This window comes from Thamnophis sirtalis, unplaced genomic scaffold (genome assembly GCF_051295495.1).
Source record: "Thamnophis sirtalis isolate CommonGarterSnake01/CBP01778 unplaced genomic scaffold, rThaSir2_p1.2 scaffold_2, whole genome shotgun sequence".
Classification (NCBI taxonomy): domain Eukaryota; kingdom Metazoa; phylum Chordata; class Lepidosauria; order Squamata; family Natricidae; genus Thamnophis; species Thamnophis sirtalis.
Genome location: NW_028261382.1, coordinates 64,559,836 through 64,572,070, shown reverse-complemented (window position 1 = coordinate 64,572,070; position 12,235 = coordinate 64,559,836). Strand labels below are relative to the sequence as shown.

General features: G+C 45.9%; 1 protein-coding gene across 1 annotated transcript in view; it reads left to right on the top strand.

Annotated features, from left to right (window-relative positions):
- Positions 1 to 12,235, top strand: part of LOC106539462 (transmembrane protein 132C) — a 75,419-nt gene that overhangs the window by 20,055 nt on the left and 43,129 nt on the right. Inside the window, exon 2 of the mRNA XM_087703490.1 lies at positions 9,316 to 9,462. Coding sequence (XP_087559616.1) covers positions 9,316 to 9,462 — 147 coding nt within the window. The remainder of the gene's footprint in view (positions 1 to 9,315; positions 9,463 to 12,235) is intronic.

Sequence of the window (12,235 nt, the reverse complement as noted above, 5' to 3'; positions counted from 1 at the left end):
TGGAACTTCTCACCATTTCACCAATGACTTTCCTCTTCTCTCTATAGGAAGGGTAGACCACGACAGTGATAACCCCAGATTTGTTTGGAGCCATTGGGGAGATCTCAAGATGTCTCTTCCTTCTCCACCTCCTCCTCCACCACCACCACCACCTCCTCCCTCTCCTTCTCCGCCTTCTCCCTCTCTCCTCCTCCTCCTCCTCCTCCTCCTCCTCCTCCTCCCTCTCCTTCTCCCTCTCTCCTGCTCCTCCCTCTCCCTCTCTTCCTTCTCCTTCTCCTCCTTCTTCTCCTTCTCCTTCTCCTCCTCCTCCCTCTCCTTCTCCACCTCCTTCTCCTTCTTCTATTCCTCTTTTACTCCTCTTCAGCTTTAACCTACATTTGGCCTACTTAAGACCACTTATTTTCCCAATCCTTGCTTCTTAGTTTTTTCCCAATCTAAAAACGTAAAGGTTTCCCTCGCACATATGTGCTAGTCGTTCCTGACTCTAGGGGGCGGTGCTCATCTCAGTTTCAAAGCCAAAGAGCCAGCACTGTCCGAAGAAGTCTCCCTGGTCATGTGGCCAGCATGATAAAACACCGAAGGCACACGGAATGCTCTTACCTCCCCACCAAAGGTTTTTTACATGCTTTCGAACTGTTAGATTGGCAGAAGCTGGGACAAGTAATGGGAGCTCACTCCGTTACGCGGCGCTAGGGATTCAAGCCGCCGAACTGCCGACCTTTCTGATCGACAGGGTCAGCATCTTAGCCACTCACCTATCACATCCTTATTTTTGCAATTTACGCCTATCTTTTAAAAAAAAACAACGTTGATTCCTCCTTTCCACCATCACCCAGAACTGATTTAGACCTCTTCTGCCCAGCTCGGATGAGTGTCAGGTCTCAATGGGACTGAGGGTGTGTCTCTTGAAGCCCACCCTGCTCTTTTGTTAGCTACCTTGTGAGGTCTGGGAAGTTAATTGACTGAGCAGCAAATTCAAGCATTTTCTGTATGGCGAAAAGGAGGAGAGAAAGCACTGAATCCCAAGTAGCACTTTCAGTGTTTGTGATGGTAATTAGACTGGCCTGAAAGTGATGCTGATAGGAGAGAAAGTTCTGACATCTCAGCAAAGGAAATTACAATCTCTTTCAGGCATTGCACTCCCTTATGGGTTATTATTGTGAATTTCTGAATTATACCTGTGACCTCCTAGAGAAGGCCAGCTGGATAGAATGGGTGCAGCAGGAGAAAACTGGGTAATAGGGAAACACTAAAACTTCAAGGTGGCTTCTCTTGATTAACCTCTGTGCTTTTTTAAAGCTGCCGTATTGGAAGATGAGCTTTCTACATTGCAGTAACTCCTGCAACAACACAATGCAACACAACTCAATGCACACACACACACCCTCCTATCTTTCTTAGGGCATATATCTAACTGTGGGTTGACTTTGCCCATTCGGAAAGCTTCATTTGGCAATGCCCTACAAACTAGACAAGCTACAGGGATGGTCAAATTCCTATTGTAGTCAATGAGATATAGTCAATTTCTGCTCAGCGATATCTGAAGCTTTCGTGACTTGCCTCAAGAGGTTGTGGGTGCTCCAACACTGGAGGTTTTTAAGAAGAAATTGGACTACCATCTGTATAAAATGTATATCTCCTGCTTGAGCAGGGTTGGTTTATTTTAAAGATTAACAGAGTTGGAAGGGACCTTGTAGGTCATCTAGTCCAACCCCCCCACCCACCAAGCAGGAGACCCTACACCATTTCTGACAAATGACAGTCCAGTCTCTTCTTGAAAGCCTCCAGTGATGACGCTCCCCCAACTTCCAAATGCAACTTCTGTTCCATCAGTTGATTGCTCTCAATGACAGGAAATTCCTCCTTATTTCCAGGGTGAATCTCTCCTTGTTCAGTTTCCATCCATTATTACTTGTCTGGCCTTGGAAAATAGCTTGAACAAGAAGAGATTCAACCTGGCAATAAGGAGAAATTTTCTGGCAATGAGAACAATCGACCAGTGGAATAGAAGTTGCCTTCGGAAGTTGTGGAGATTCATCCCTGGAAGCTTTCCTGGAGGAGGCTGGACTGCCATTTGTCAGAAATGATGTAGGGTTCTTCTTGGGCAGGGAGGGGGGGTGGTTGACTAGATGACCTCCAAGATACCATCCAACTCTGTTAATCTGTAAAACATGGGATGGAGACTGAGTTAGATGGTCTTATTTATTTTAGATCAGCTTAGAAATTATGGCAAGCAACTCATCTCTCTTGGAAGTCACTAGATTGTGAAGGAATATTTTAGATCGTAGAAAAACATGTATATTTTCAATTCCACCAGTCACATTTTAGTCTTTTGCTCGAAACAAACGAACTTTGTACGAATGCACAAATACATTTGTTTTTCCTCAGATTTCATCTCAGAAACAAAGCACTGAATCATCCCCCAAGCGTCTTCGCCTTCTAGCTTAGTTTTTCAAACGGCTTCCCAGTTGTCAAAGCTGCTCTGGAGGGGGAGAGACAGGTTCGGATCTAGTGATTTGATGTTCTGATGCTCCTTTGGACTTCAAAGGACCTTTTTACAGGTTGCCCTAGAGATCTACAGGGTGGTTGCTTGCGGTCGTCTTTTGAACTGGCCGCTGGTCCTTGTCACAAAATCTTTTCTGTTCTTGGCAGTTCCTTGATTTCACCGAGGCTTCCTTAGGCAAGGAAGGAATATAGCCTGGAGGTTATCCCGAGCAGCGCTTAGTTTGGGGTCCAACTCTTAAGCACTACACACCAGAGCAACTAGACACAAGGACAGTTTTTTCCCCAAATGCCATCCCTCTGCTAAACAAATATTTCCCTCAATGCTGTCAAACTATTCACTAAGGCTGCATTACTTTTACTATTAGTCTTCTCATCGTTCGTATCACCCATCTCCTCCCACTTATGACGGCAGGATGGTAGCTTTGTTGCTTGTATCCTTATGATTTATATTGATTGTTTCCTTATATGATTTGATTGCTTATTTGTACCCTATGACTATCATTAAGTGTTTTTCCTTATGATTCTTGATGAATGTATCTTGTCTTTTTATGTACACTGAGAGCATCTGCACCAAAGACAAACTCCTTGTGTGTCCAATCACACTTGGCCAATAAAGAATTTTATTCTGTTCTATTCCATTCTATTCTATTTCTATTTCTATTTCTATTTTCTATTCTATTCTATTTCTATATTCTGTTCTATTCCTATTTTCTATATTCTATTCTATTCCTATTTTCTATATCCTATTCTATTCCTATTTTCTATTCTATTTCTATATTCTATTCTATTCCTATTTTCTATTCTATATTCTATTCTATTCCTATTTTCTATTCTATTTCTATATTCTATTCTACTCCTATTTTCTTTTCTATTCTATTCTATTTCTATATTCTATTCTATCCTGGCACCATGCCATCCTATTTAGCCACGTTTTCCAAGCTGTGTGCATGTGTGCAAGCCTTGTGTGTGAGCAAAGCGCGTGCACAGAATGCGTGCAAATAAAGTGAGCACACACAAGTGCGCTCACAGTTTCGGTGCGTGGCAAACCGGTGGTAAAATTACGTGAAGCCCACTCAGCCTCACTCCCTTACAGCACTGATGGCAGTTGCAAGTCTCCCTTGCACCCTAGGGGTTTCCCACAAGGCCTTCCGATTTTCCTCGCTGCCTCGAAGCTACAAGCTTCATATTTACTCTCCTCTGAGCTTCCCAACCGCAAGCTAGGAAACAACCGGGAGTCCCCACTTGGCGTGGAAGCGCTGGGTGGAAATTCTGTAATAAGAACTTGAGTGCAATAAGAAACCACTTAGAGAGCCCCATTATATCTCCTGCCATCATTCATTTGAGCAACGGTTTTACTTTTCTCCTTGGAGAGTTCCACGCCGTGCGGAAACGGTTCTTCCTTCTCGTTGTTTCTATTATGTTGGTTTTTTTTCTTCTTGCTGCCCCCCCGAGGCAAACTTTGATTGAAAAACCGAGCTTTTTTTTCGAGAAGGGGCTGCGGCAGATATTAAGGAGGAAATAAACGAAGTCCACTTCTAAGAAAAAATGTCTTCTGCATAAGAGGAGTTTGATTGAGAGGTAATAGTTGCTGATAGCAGCCTGGACTAGCATCTTTACCATTTTTATTGGATGCATTAGATATTCCAAAAACAGGAGGCCGTTTGTTGAGGATCAGTCACTTTCAATTCCCAGTTGTTCTGACCGAGGCTTCCCTAGAGCCTGAAGCAAACTCCTGGTCCCGACAAAAAACACTTTTATTAATTTACTGTGAATTCTGCTCATTCACATCCAGCAAAGTCTTTCAAGGGAGGATTTAGTCACAGACCTTATCTGGCTTGGAGAGCTGCCAGGACGATATCTGCAAATCTCGGCAAGGAATCTCGGAGAGTCACGAACCAATTAAGCAAACTAATCGTCTCCTGCAAACTCCACTCTCCTTTTGCTCCTCTTTTATTTCCTCTAGGAGGGGCCATTCGCCATCCACCTGTGGCCTTACTCCCAAGTTGACTCCTGTTCATTAGCTGTTCCCTTCGTCTGGCAACTCTGCGCATGTGCACACTGGGAACAGGCTCCAGCTGTTCTTCTGCCTCACTGCTGTTTGACTCTGAAGGCAGCTGATAACTGGCCCCCTCACTGCCTCCGACACAGAGCCCTCATCAGAGCCTTCCCCAGACTCCAGGACTGGCCCATCTTCCTCCCCAACCTCCTCACTGTCCAAATCTGCTGCCAGCTCCACTGGCCGCTGGAGGGCTACAACCCTGGTGGCCCAACGGACATCATATCTCACCAGAATTCTCCAGGAATAATGGCTTCTCGGGGTGCTTGTAAGTTCACCTTTGTATCTAGTCTAGTGAGGAGAAGGACTAAGAGAAGACGTGATAGCACTCTTACAGTATTTGAGGGGTTGCCACAAAGAAGAAGAGTGTGTGTGTGTGTAGGGGTCAACCTATTCCCCAGTGCACCTGAAGGCTGGACAAGAAGCAACGGATTCAGGAGAAATTTCCTAATGGTGAGGACAATGGAACAAAAGTTGCCTTCAGAAGTTGTGGATGCTCCATACCTGTAGGCTTTTAAGAAGAGATTGGACAACCATTTGTCCAAGATGTCATGGGGTCTCCTGATCATGCTGGGGGTTAGAGTAGATGACTTCCAAGGTCTCTTCCAATTCTGTTATTGTATTGTATTGTATTTTATTGTACTGTATTCTATTCTATTCTTTCCCTCTTCTGTTCTATTCAACAGAATGATAATTTAGAAACCATGCCGTCTGCAACCTTTTTTTTATTTTTGCAATCATACAGGTGGTCCTTATTTAATGATCACAAATGAGTCCCATGGTTCCGTTGTTAAGTAAATCAGTTGCTAAGTGAAACAGTGACTGTACTTATGATCTTCCTTCAGCTTTCCTTTGCTTTATGGACCTGTGAAGGTCCTGAACGTTTGGAGCCAAATTGATGTAATGGAGAACACAAGTGAGGTCCTAGCAAGTTCAAAACAATCCTTCTCTCCCTCCCTCCCTCCCTCCCTCCCTCTATTTCTTTCTTCCTTGCTTCTTCCCTCCCTTCCTCTTCTTCCTCCTCTTTTCTCCTTTCTTCTTTCTTTCTTTCCTTCTTTCTTTAATTTCTTCCTTCCTTCTTTATCTCCCTTCCTATATTCCTTCCTTTTCTCCCTTCTTCCCTCCCTATATTTCTTTCTTCCTTGTTTCCTCCCTCCCTTCCTCTTCCCCCTCCCTCTTTCTCCTTCCTTCCTTCTTTCTCTCCCACTCTCCATCCCTCCCTCCCTATATTCCTTCCTTCTCTGCCTCTCCTATCCTTCCCTTCCTTCATTCCTACCTTTCTTCCACTTTTCCTGCCTCTTTCTCCTTCCTTCCTTCCTATTGCCTGGATCTCTTTGGGAAAATGGTCCAATGAAACGGTAGGCTCCTTTAAACCCACTTTTAAACCCCCACATACAGAGAGAGCTTTGGTGTTTTATAAAGCATTTCGTTCTGCAGCCACGCTTTTAATGTGCATAATTTCTTTTGATGACCAAATGTAGAGCTTGAATTCCCATTCACTCTGTGCAGCTTTAGCCCGAAGTGCACATATCACGCTGCACATTGCAAATGAGCTCATCCCTATCCTCACCACCATGAAAGTTGCACCGCCAATTTTTATTTTTATTTTAAACCCTCTCTTCTTTATTTAGTTATCCATTTAGCTGATTTATATGGCTGCCATCTGGACAATGGAGGGCATCAAAAAAAGCACCATCCATTTAGTCTTCTTGTCATGAAGTGGAAGTGGTCTGTAGAGATTCTCAGTCATCCATTTTTTCAAGAGGCAACTGGACTTTCTTGTTTTTTCATTGAAGGCATTTCACTTCTCATCCAAGGAGCTTCTTCGGCTCTGACTGGATGGTGGGGAATAGAAGGATTTCTACTCCTTGCAGACAGCTGGTCATTTGCATCCTTTTAGAGGGTTGTTGAGGTCGCTTGGAGATTTATCTGTGTCCTCAGGGTCAACTGAGTGGTGCAAATGGTTCTTGTACTCTGTAATTTATCCTCTTGAAATCCATTCCTACTCCCACACCATTCCAAGGGTGATCATCCCAAATTGCATAGCTACAAATCTGTAGAGATTCTCAGTCATCCAGGCCATAGTTGTCTCAAAGGGGCTTTCTCAGGAGGCAACTGGACTGTCTGTTTTTTTTTTCTTTGAAGACGTTTTGTTTCTCAGCCAAGAAGCTTCTTCAGCTCTGACAGGATAGTGTGGAATGGATGTGGAAGTGGTGTTTGGACTTCATGGTGACCCATCCTTGGGGTCTCTCAGTGGGTTTTCATCTAATTCTTAAGCAAGTCTAATGAAAGTTTCTTTTGTGTGCACAGGGAAGGAGAAAATCAGACTATGGAGTCCTTGGTATTGTTTGATGTTTCATTACCCCACTAGGGAATATCATCAGTATGAGGGGGTATGCAGTTTGCTTCCTGTTTATATATAGTGGTTTACCTTGACTATTTTGGTGATGGTATGGTTTTCCTTTCCTTTGATTAGGGTATGATTTTCTGCTTGATTGTTTGTCTGGTGTCAGTCCCTGCTTATCTGGGAGTAGACTGCTGGGGAGAATGTGTTCTGATCTTTTTGCTTTGTGGCTCAGCCTTCCCTCCTTCTGGGGTTGGTAAAATGAGGACCCAGGTTGTTGCGGGTAATACGCTGACTCTGTAAACCACTTAGAGAATGCTACAAAGAACTCTATGATGTGGTATATAAGTCTAAGTCCTATTGCTATTAATTTGAATGACGTGTAAATGTAGTTTACCTCTATGTGTTTGTTTGATGGCTGATGTTTGTGAATGCCAAGCTTCCAGGAATTCTCTAGCCCAGATTTAGCTTGGCCTAGAATGCTCTAGGAGGAAACAACACTTGAGTCTGTCCATGTGTTGTGAGATTAAGGAGATTTCATTATCTCTTCTGACTGCTAATTCATGGATGCGCTCTTCCTATTCTTCTGTTTATCTGTCCTACCTAGTGGGATCAGACTACATGTCCCCATGCACATAAAAAAGTATGGCTAGAAGAGCTGCAGCATTGCTGTGTTTGGAAACTGACCCTTTCATGCCAACAAAGACCTGGTTAAAAAAGAGAGAGAAGACCTCTTTAACTTCATGACCTAATTTGTCTTCATTTTTTGGACTTGTTATCTAAACCTAAGAGAAGGAAGAAAAGAGAGGGGGGAGGGAGAGAGAGAGCGGGAGAGGGAGGGAGGGAGAGAGAGAAGGAGGAAGAGGAGGAGGAGGAGGGGGAGGAGGAGGGAGGGCCAAAGAGAGAGGGGTGAGAGACAGAAAAAGAGAGGGAGAGGGAGAGAAAGAAGGAGGGAGGGAGAGAGGGGGAGAAAGAAAGAGAGAGGAGAGAGAGACGGGGGAGAGAGGGCTAAAGAGAGAGGGGTGAGAGAGTGGGAGAGACAGAGAAAGAGAGGGAGAGAAAGAAGGAGGGAGGGAGAGAGGGGGAGAAAGGGGGAGACAGAAAGAGAAAGAGAGAGGAGAGAGAGAGAGACGGAGGGAGAGACAGAGAGAAAGAGCGGGAGAGAGAGAAAGAATGAGGGAGGGAGAGGAGGGATGAGAGAGAAAGAAGGAGGGAGGAGGAGAGAGGGAGAGACAGAGAGAGAAAGAGAAAGAGAGAGGGAGGGATAAAGAATGAGAGAGAGGAAGGGAGAGAGGGAAAAGAGAGAGAGAGAGACTAGTAGCATAACTGATTATGCCTCTCCATATTTATTTCCAAGGTAAAGCTCGGGGGGCATTTTGTGAGACCTTCACTGCATTAAGAGCTTCGAACTCCTGATTTCTATAACTATGGATTAGCTTCTTTGGCCCAGTTTCTTTTTGCTTTTATTAAAAGAGCCATTGTGCTGGTGACATAAAGAGAGAGACACTTTTTTTTTTGTAAATGTCTGATATAGCAGTTAATTAACTCATAGCTCCAACATCAGCCTTCTCGATTGTATTCCAGCGTTCCACCCGCCCATTTCCCTTTGTTTTGCTTTGTCCTGCAGGTCTAAATTTTGCTAACCTTGTCCAAGACACACACACACACACACCAAGCCTAACAAGCAACAAGACTAACCAGTCTCACTCTGTACTAGCACAGTTTGGTCTATTGGCTAAGGGACCAGGGCTAGAAAGCAGGAGACCGTGAGTTCTAGTCTAGCCTTAGGCATGAAGTTAGCTTGGCGACTTTGGACCAATCATCGGGAGAGAGTTCTAGTTTCACCTTAGGCAGGAAAGCCAGTTAGGTAATTGGGGCCAATCACCAGGAGACAGTGAGTTCTAGTCCCACCTTAGCCATGAAAACTGGCTGGATGACTTTGGGCCAGTCACAAGGAGACTGTGAGTTCTAGTTTCAGTGGCTAAGACACTGAGCTTGTCGATCAGAAAGGTTGGCAATTCGACGGTTTGAATCCCTAGCGCTGCATAACGGAGTGAGCTCCCGTGACTTGTCCCAGCTTCTGCCAACCTAGCAGATTGAAAGCATGTAAAAAATGCAAGAAGAAAAATAGGAACCACCTTTGGTGGGAAGGCAACAGCGTTCTGTGCACCTTCAGCGTTTAGTCATGCCGTTCACATGACCACGGAGGCGTCTTCGGACAGCGCTGGCTCTTCGGCTTTGAAACGGGGATGAGCACCGCCCCCTAGAGTTGGGAACGACTAGCACATATGTGCGAGGGAAACCTTTGCCTTTAGTGGCATTCTCCACAGGTGGACATGTGCCCATTAGAATGATCCTTCTCCTTTATATCACATTTTTCCTTTTTCTTTTTGCAACCTTCCTTCCACAGGGCAAAAGTGAAGAAAGGAGTAAACATTCTGAGCGCCAAAATCAGCGAGCTACGGCAGTGGGATGTGATGCAGGAGGTCAGTAATGGCGGGAAGCATTCGACGATGGCTGTGATGTGTCACAGAATCAAGGCGAATTCACGCGGCAGGTGAGTGATAGCCAGAGCTTCAGCCTGTTGAGCCTTCTGCCCTCTTTTGTTTTGATAAAAACGGGAAGGACCCCTTTGCTAAGGGGAAGCATGGAGAGGAGGGAGAGAGGGGAGAAAGATGGAGGGAGAGCAATGAGAAGGAAGAAAGGAAGGTGGGAAGGAGGGAGGAGGAGAGTAATGAGAAGGGAGGGAGGGGTGACAATGAGAGAGGGGAGAGGGAAGGAAGGAAGGAAGGAAGGAAGGAAGGAAGGAAGGAAGGAAGGAAGGAAAGGAGGGAGGGGAGGAAAGAGAGGAGGGAGGGACAGCGATGAGGAAGAAAGGAAGAGAGGGAAGGAGGGAGGGAGAGAGGGGAGGAAAGAGAAGGGAGGGAGGGAGGAAGGAAGGAAGATCAATGAGAAGGAAGTGGGGGAGGGAGGAAAGGAGAGTGGGGTGACAATGAGAGAGGGAGAGGGAAGAAAGGAAGGGAGGGAAGAAGGAGGGAGAGCAATGAGAAGGAAGGGAGGGAAGAAGGAGGGAGAGCAATGAGAAGGAAGGAAGGGAGGGGAGGAAAGAGGAGGGAGGGAGAGTGATGAGAAGGAAGAAAGGAAGGGAGGGAAGTAGGAAAGTAGGGGGGAGTAATGAGAAGGGAGGGAGGAGAGGAAAGAGGAGGGAGGGAGGAAGGGAGGGCAATGAGAAGGAAGTGGGGGAGGGAGGGAAGGAGAGAGGGGTGGCAATGAGAGTGGGGAGAAGGAAGGAAGGAAGGAAAGAAAGAAGGAAGGAAGGAAAGAAGGAAGGAAGGGCAATAAGGAAGTGGGGGAGGGAGGGTGGCAATGAAAGAGGGGAGAGGGAGGGAAGGAAGGAAGGAAGGAAGGAAGGAAGGAAGGAAGGAAGGAAGGAAGGAAGGAAGGAAAGAATCACTTGTCAATGTGAGCGTTTAAGAATCCCTTTTCTGAAGAATCAGGAAGCCATCCAGAAGGACTTTGGATGTTCTAACAGAACCTGAATAATGCATCAAGGGGGCCAAGCGAAAGGATGATGCATCTGAGCTCTTTGTGGCTTGGCTCCAACATTCCTCATCCTTTGCCCCATTACGAGGAGAAAGAAGGCACTTTCCTCAACTCCACTGCTTTGTTCTCTAATGAAGAATCCCAGATTCAAAATACATTAGGGCTTTTAAAGAAATAATTGGCTGCCTTTCTCCTTTCTGATGTTACTTTGATAGGCGATCGGGGGAGGGGGAGCGTTGGGCCTCTGCAGGCAGAGCGAGATGCTTTGATCCGGTCTCTGCTTCCTCAGAGCATCTGAGCAGGCGTCCTCCAACTGTCCACCATCCTGCCCAGCAAATTGGTCCTGGGTCCCAGTGGCTCTTAGCACTGCATTGGCTGGACAAGAGATGAAGGAAACAAACTCTGAGGGTCCCAAGTCCCAGCGAAAGAAGACTCCGAGGCTTGAAGTTCCTCAAAGTTCCACTTCATTAGAGATGTCACGTTGGCACACCTGGGAAAACCCGAATCTGAAAGCTTCCAGGTTTTCCCCACCCAAAAGAAAGTCCAAGTCCCTGCCCAGCACCCACATGTCCATCCCATGGCCCAAACGTGCACCGTCCAAAACTGGAGATGCCTCCCAGTCACGCCACTCCAAGTGCAGGGCAAGATGTCTTTGACTCTCTGAGAAAGGAATGTTATTTTGACTATATATCTCCCATACTACTGGTCCGGGCTGGTTCACCCAAACTGGTAGTAAAAAAATGCTTTTAAAAAGTTTTTTTTAAAGTTCCAAAGATCACGCACCAAGATTGTCACCCAGCTGATTGTCAGAGGAGGAGGAGGGGGGGGGAGCAACTGTGGAGTCCTTAGTTCTTTCTGAGCTTGGTTGTTTTCTTGCAGGCATTTTATGACTCAACTAGGGAACATCATCAGTGCTAGAAGGGAGGGGAGTTTTCAGGGAGGAGGAGGGCAACTGTGGGGTCCTTATTTTTTTCTGAGCTTGGTTGTTTTCTTGCAGACATTTCATAACCCAACTAGGTAACATCGTCAGTGATAGGAGGGAGTGGGGTTTGTGAGGGGGAGGAGGAGGAGGAGGAAGAGAAAGAGAAGGAAAATAACTGTGGTGTTTATTGGCGTTCAAAATTTCATTACCCAACCATATCACTTCATCAGGGCTAGAGTTAACTGGATTCCTCCTAACACTGAAGACGTTACCAAGTTGGGCCATGAAACGTCTGCGAGTAAACAACGGGGCTCAGAGAGCACCAAGGACCCCACAATCCTCCTCCTTCCCTCTCTCCCTCCTTCTGCCACCCCCTCTTCCTCCAGCACTGATGATGTTCTCTAATTGGGTCATGGAACATCTGCAAGAAAGAAAGAAAGAAAAAAAGCCAAGTTCAGAGACCAAAACCATGGAGGCAACTGTTCATCCATCATCCAGCCAATGACAACCTCTTTCTCTCGTGTGGTTGGTTTGCTCATCCACGTAAGCCTGACGTGACCTTGGGAGTCATGCAAACGGGCCACCGAGAGAGTTTCCCCTGTTTTCCCATCCACGGGAAAGAAAGCAACAGATGCGCCCACCCATTTGGGAAACACGTCGAGATAAAAGGCTTAATTCTCTTTTATTTTGAGATGATCTCGAAGGACGCCGTCTTCCCTCCCGTGCACCGAAGCCACCTTTATTTATAGGGTGGCTCGAAGGGATGAGAGTGGAAAGCTAATGTGCCAAAACTCTTGGAGCATTTTTTTTTCCCCTGGGTATTCTCACCCATTCCATCAAACTGCGGATGGCAAAAAAGGAGAAG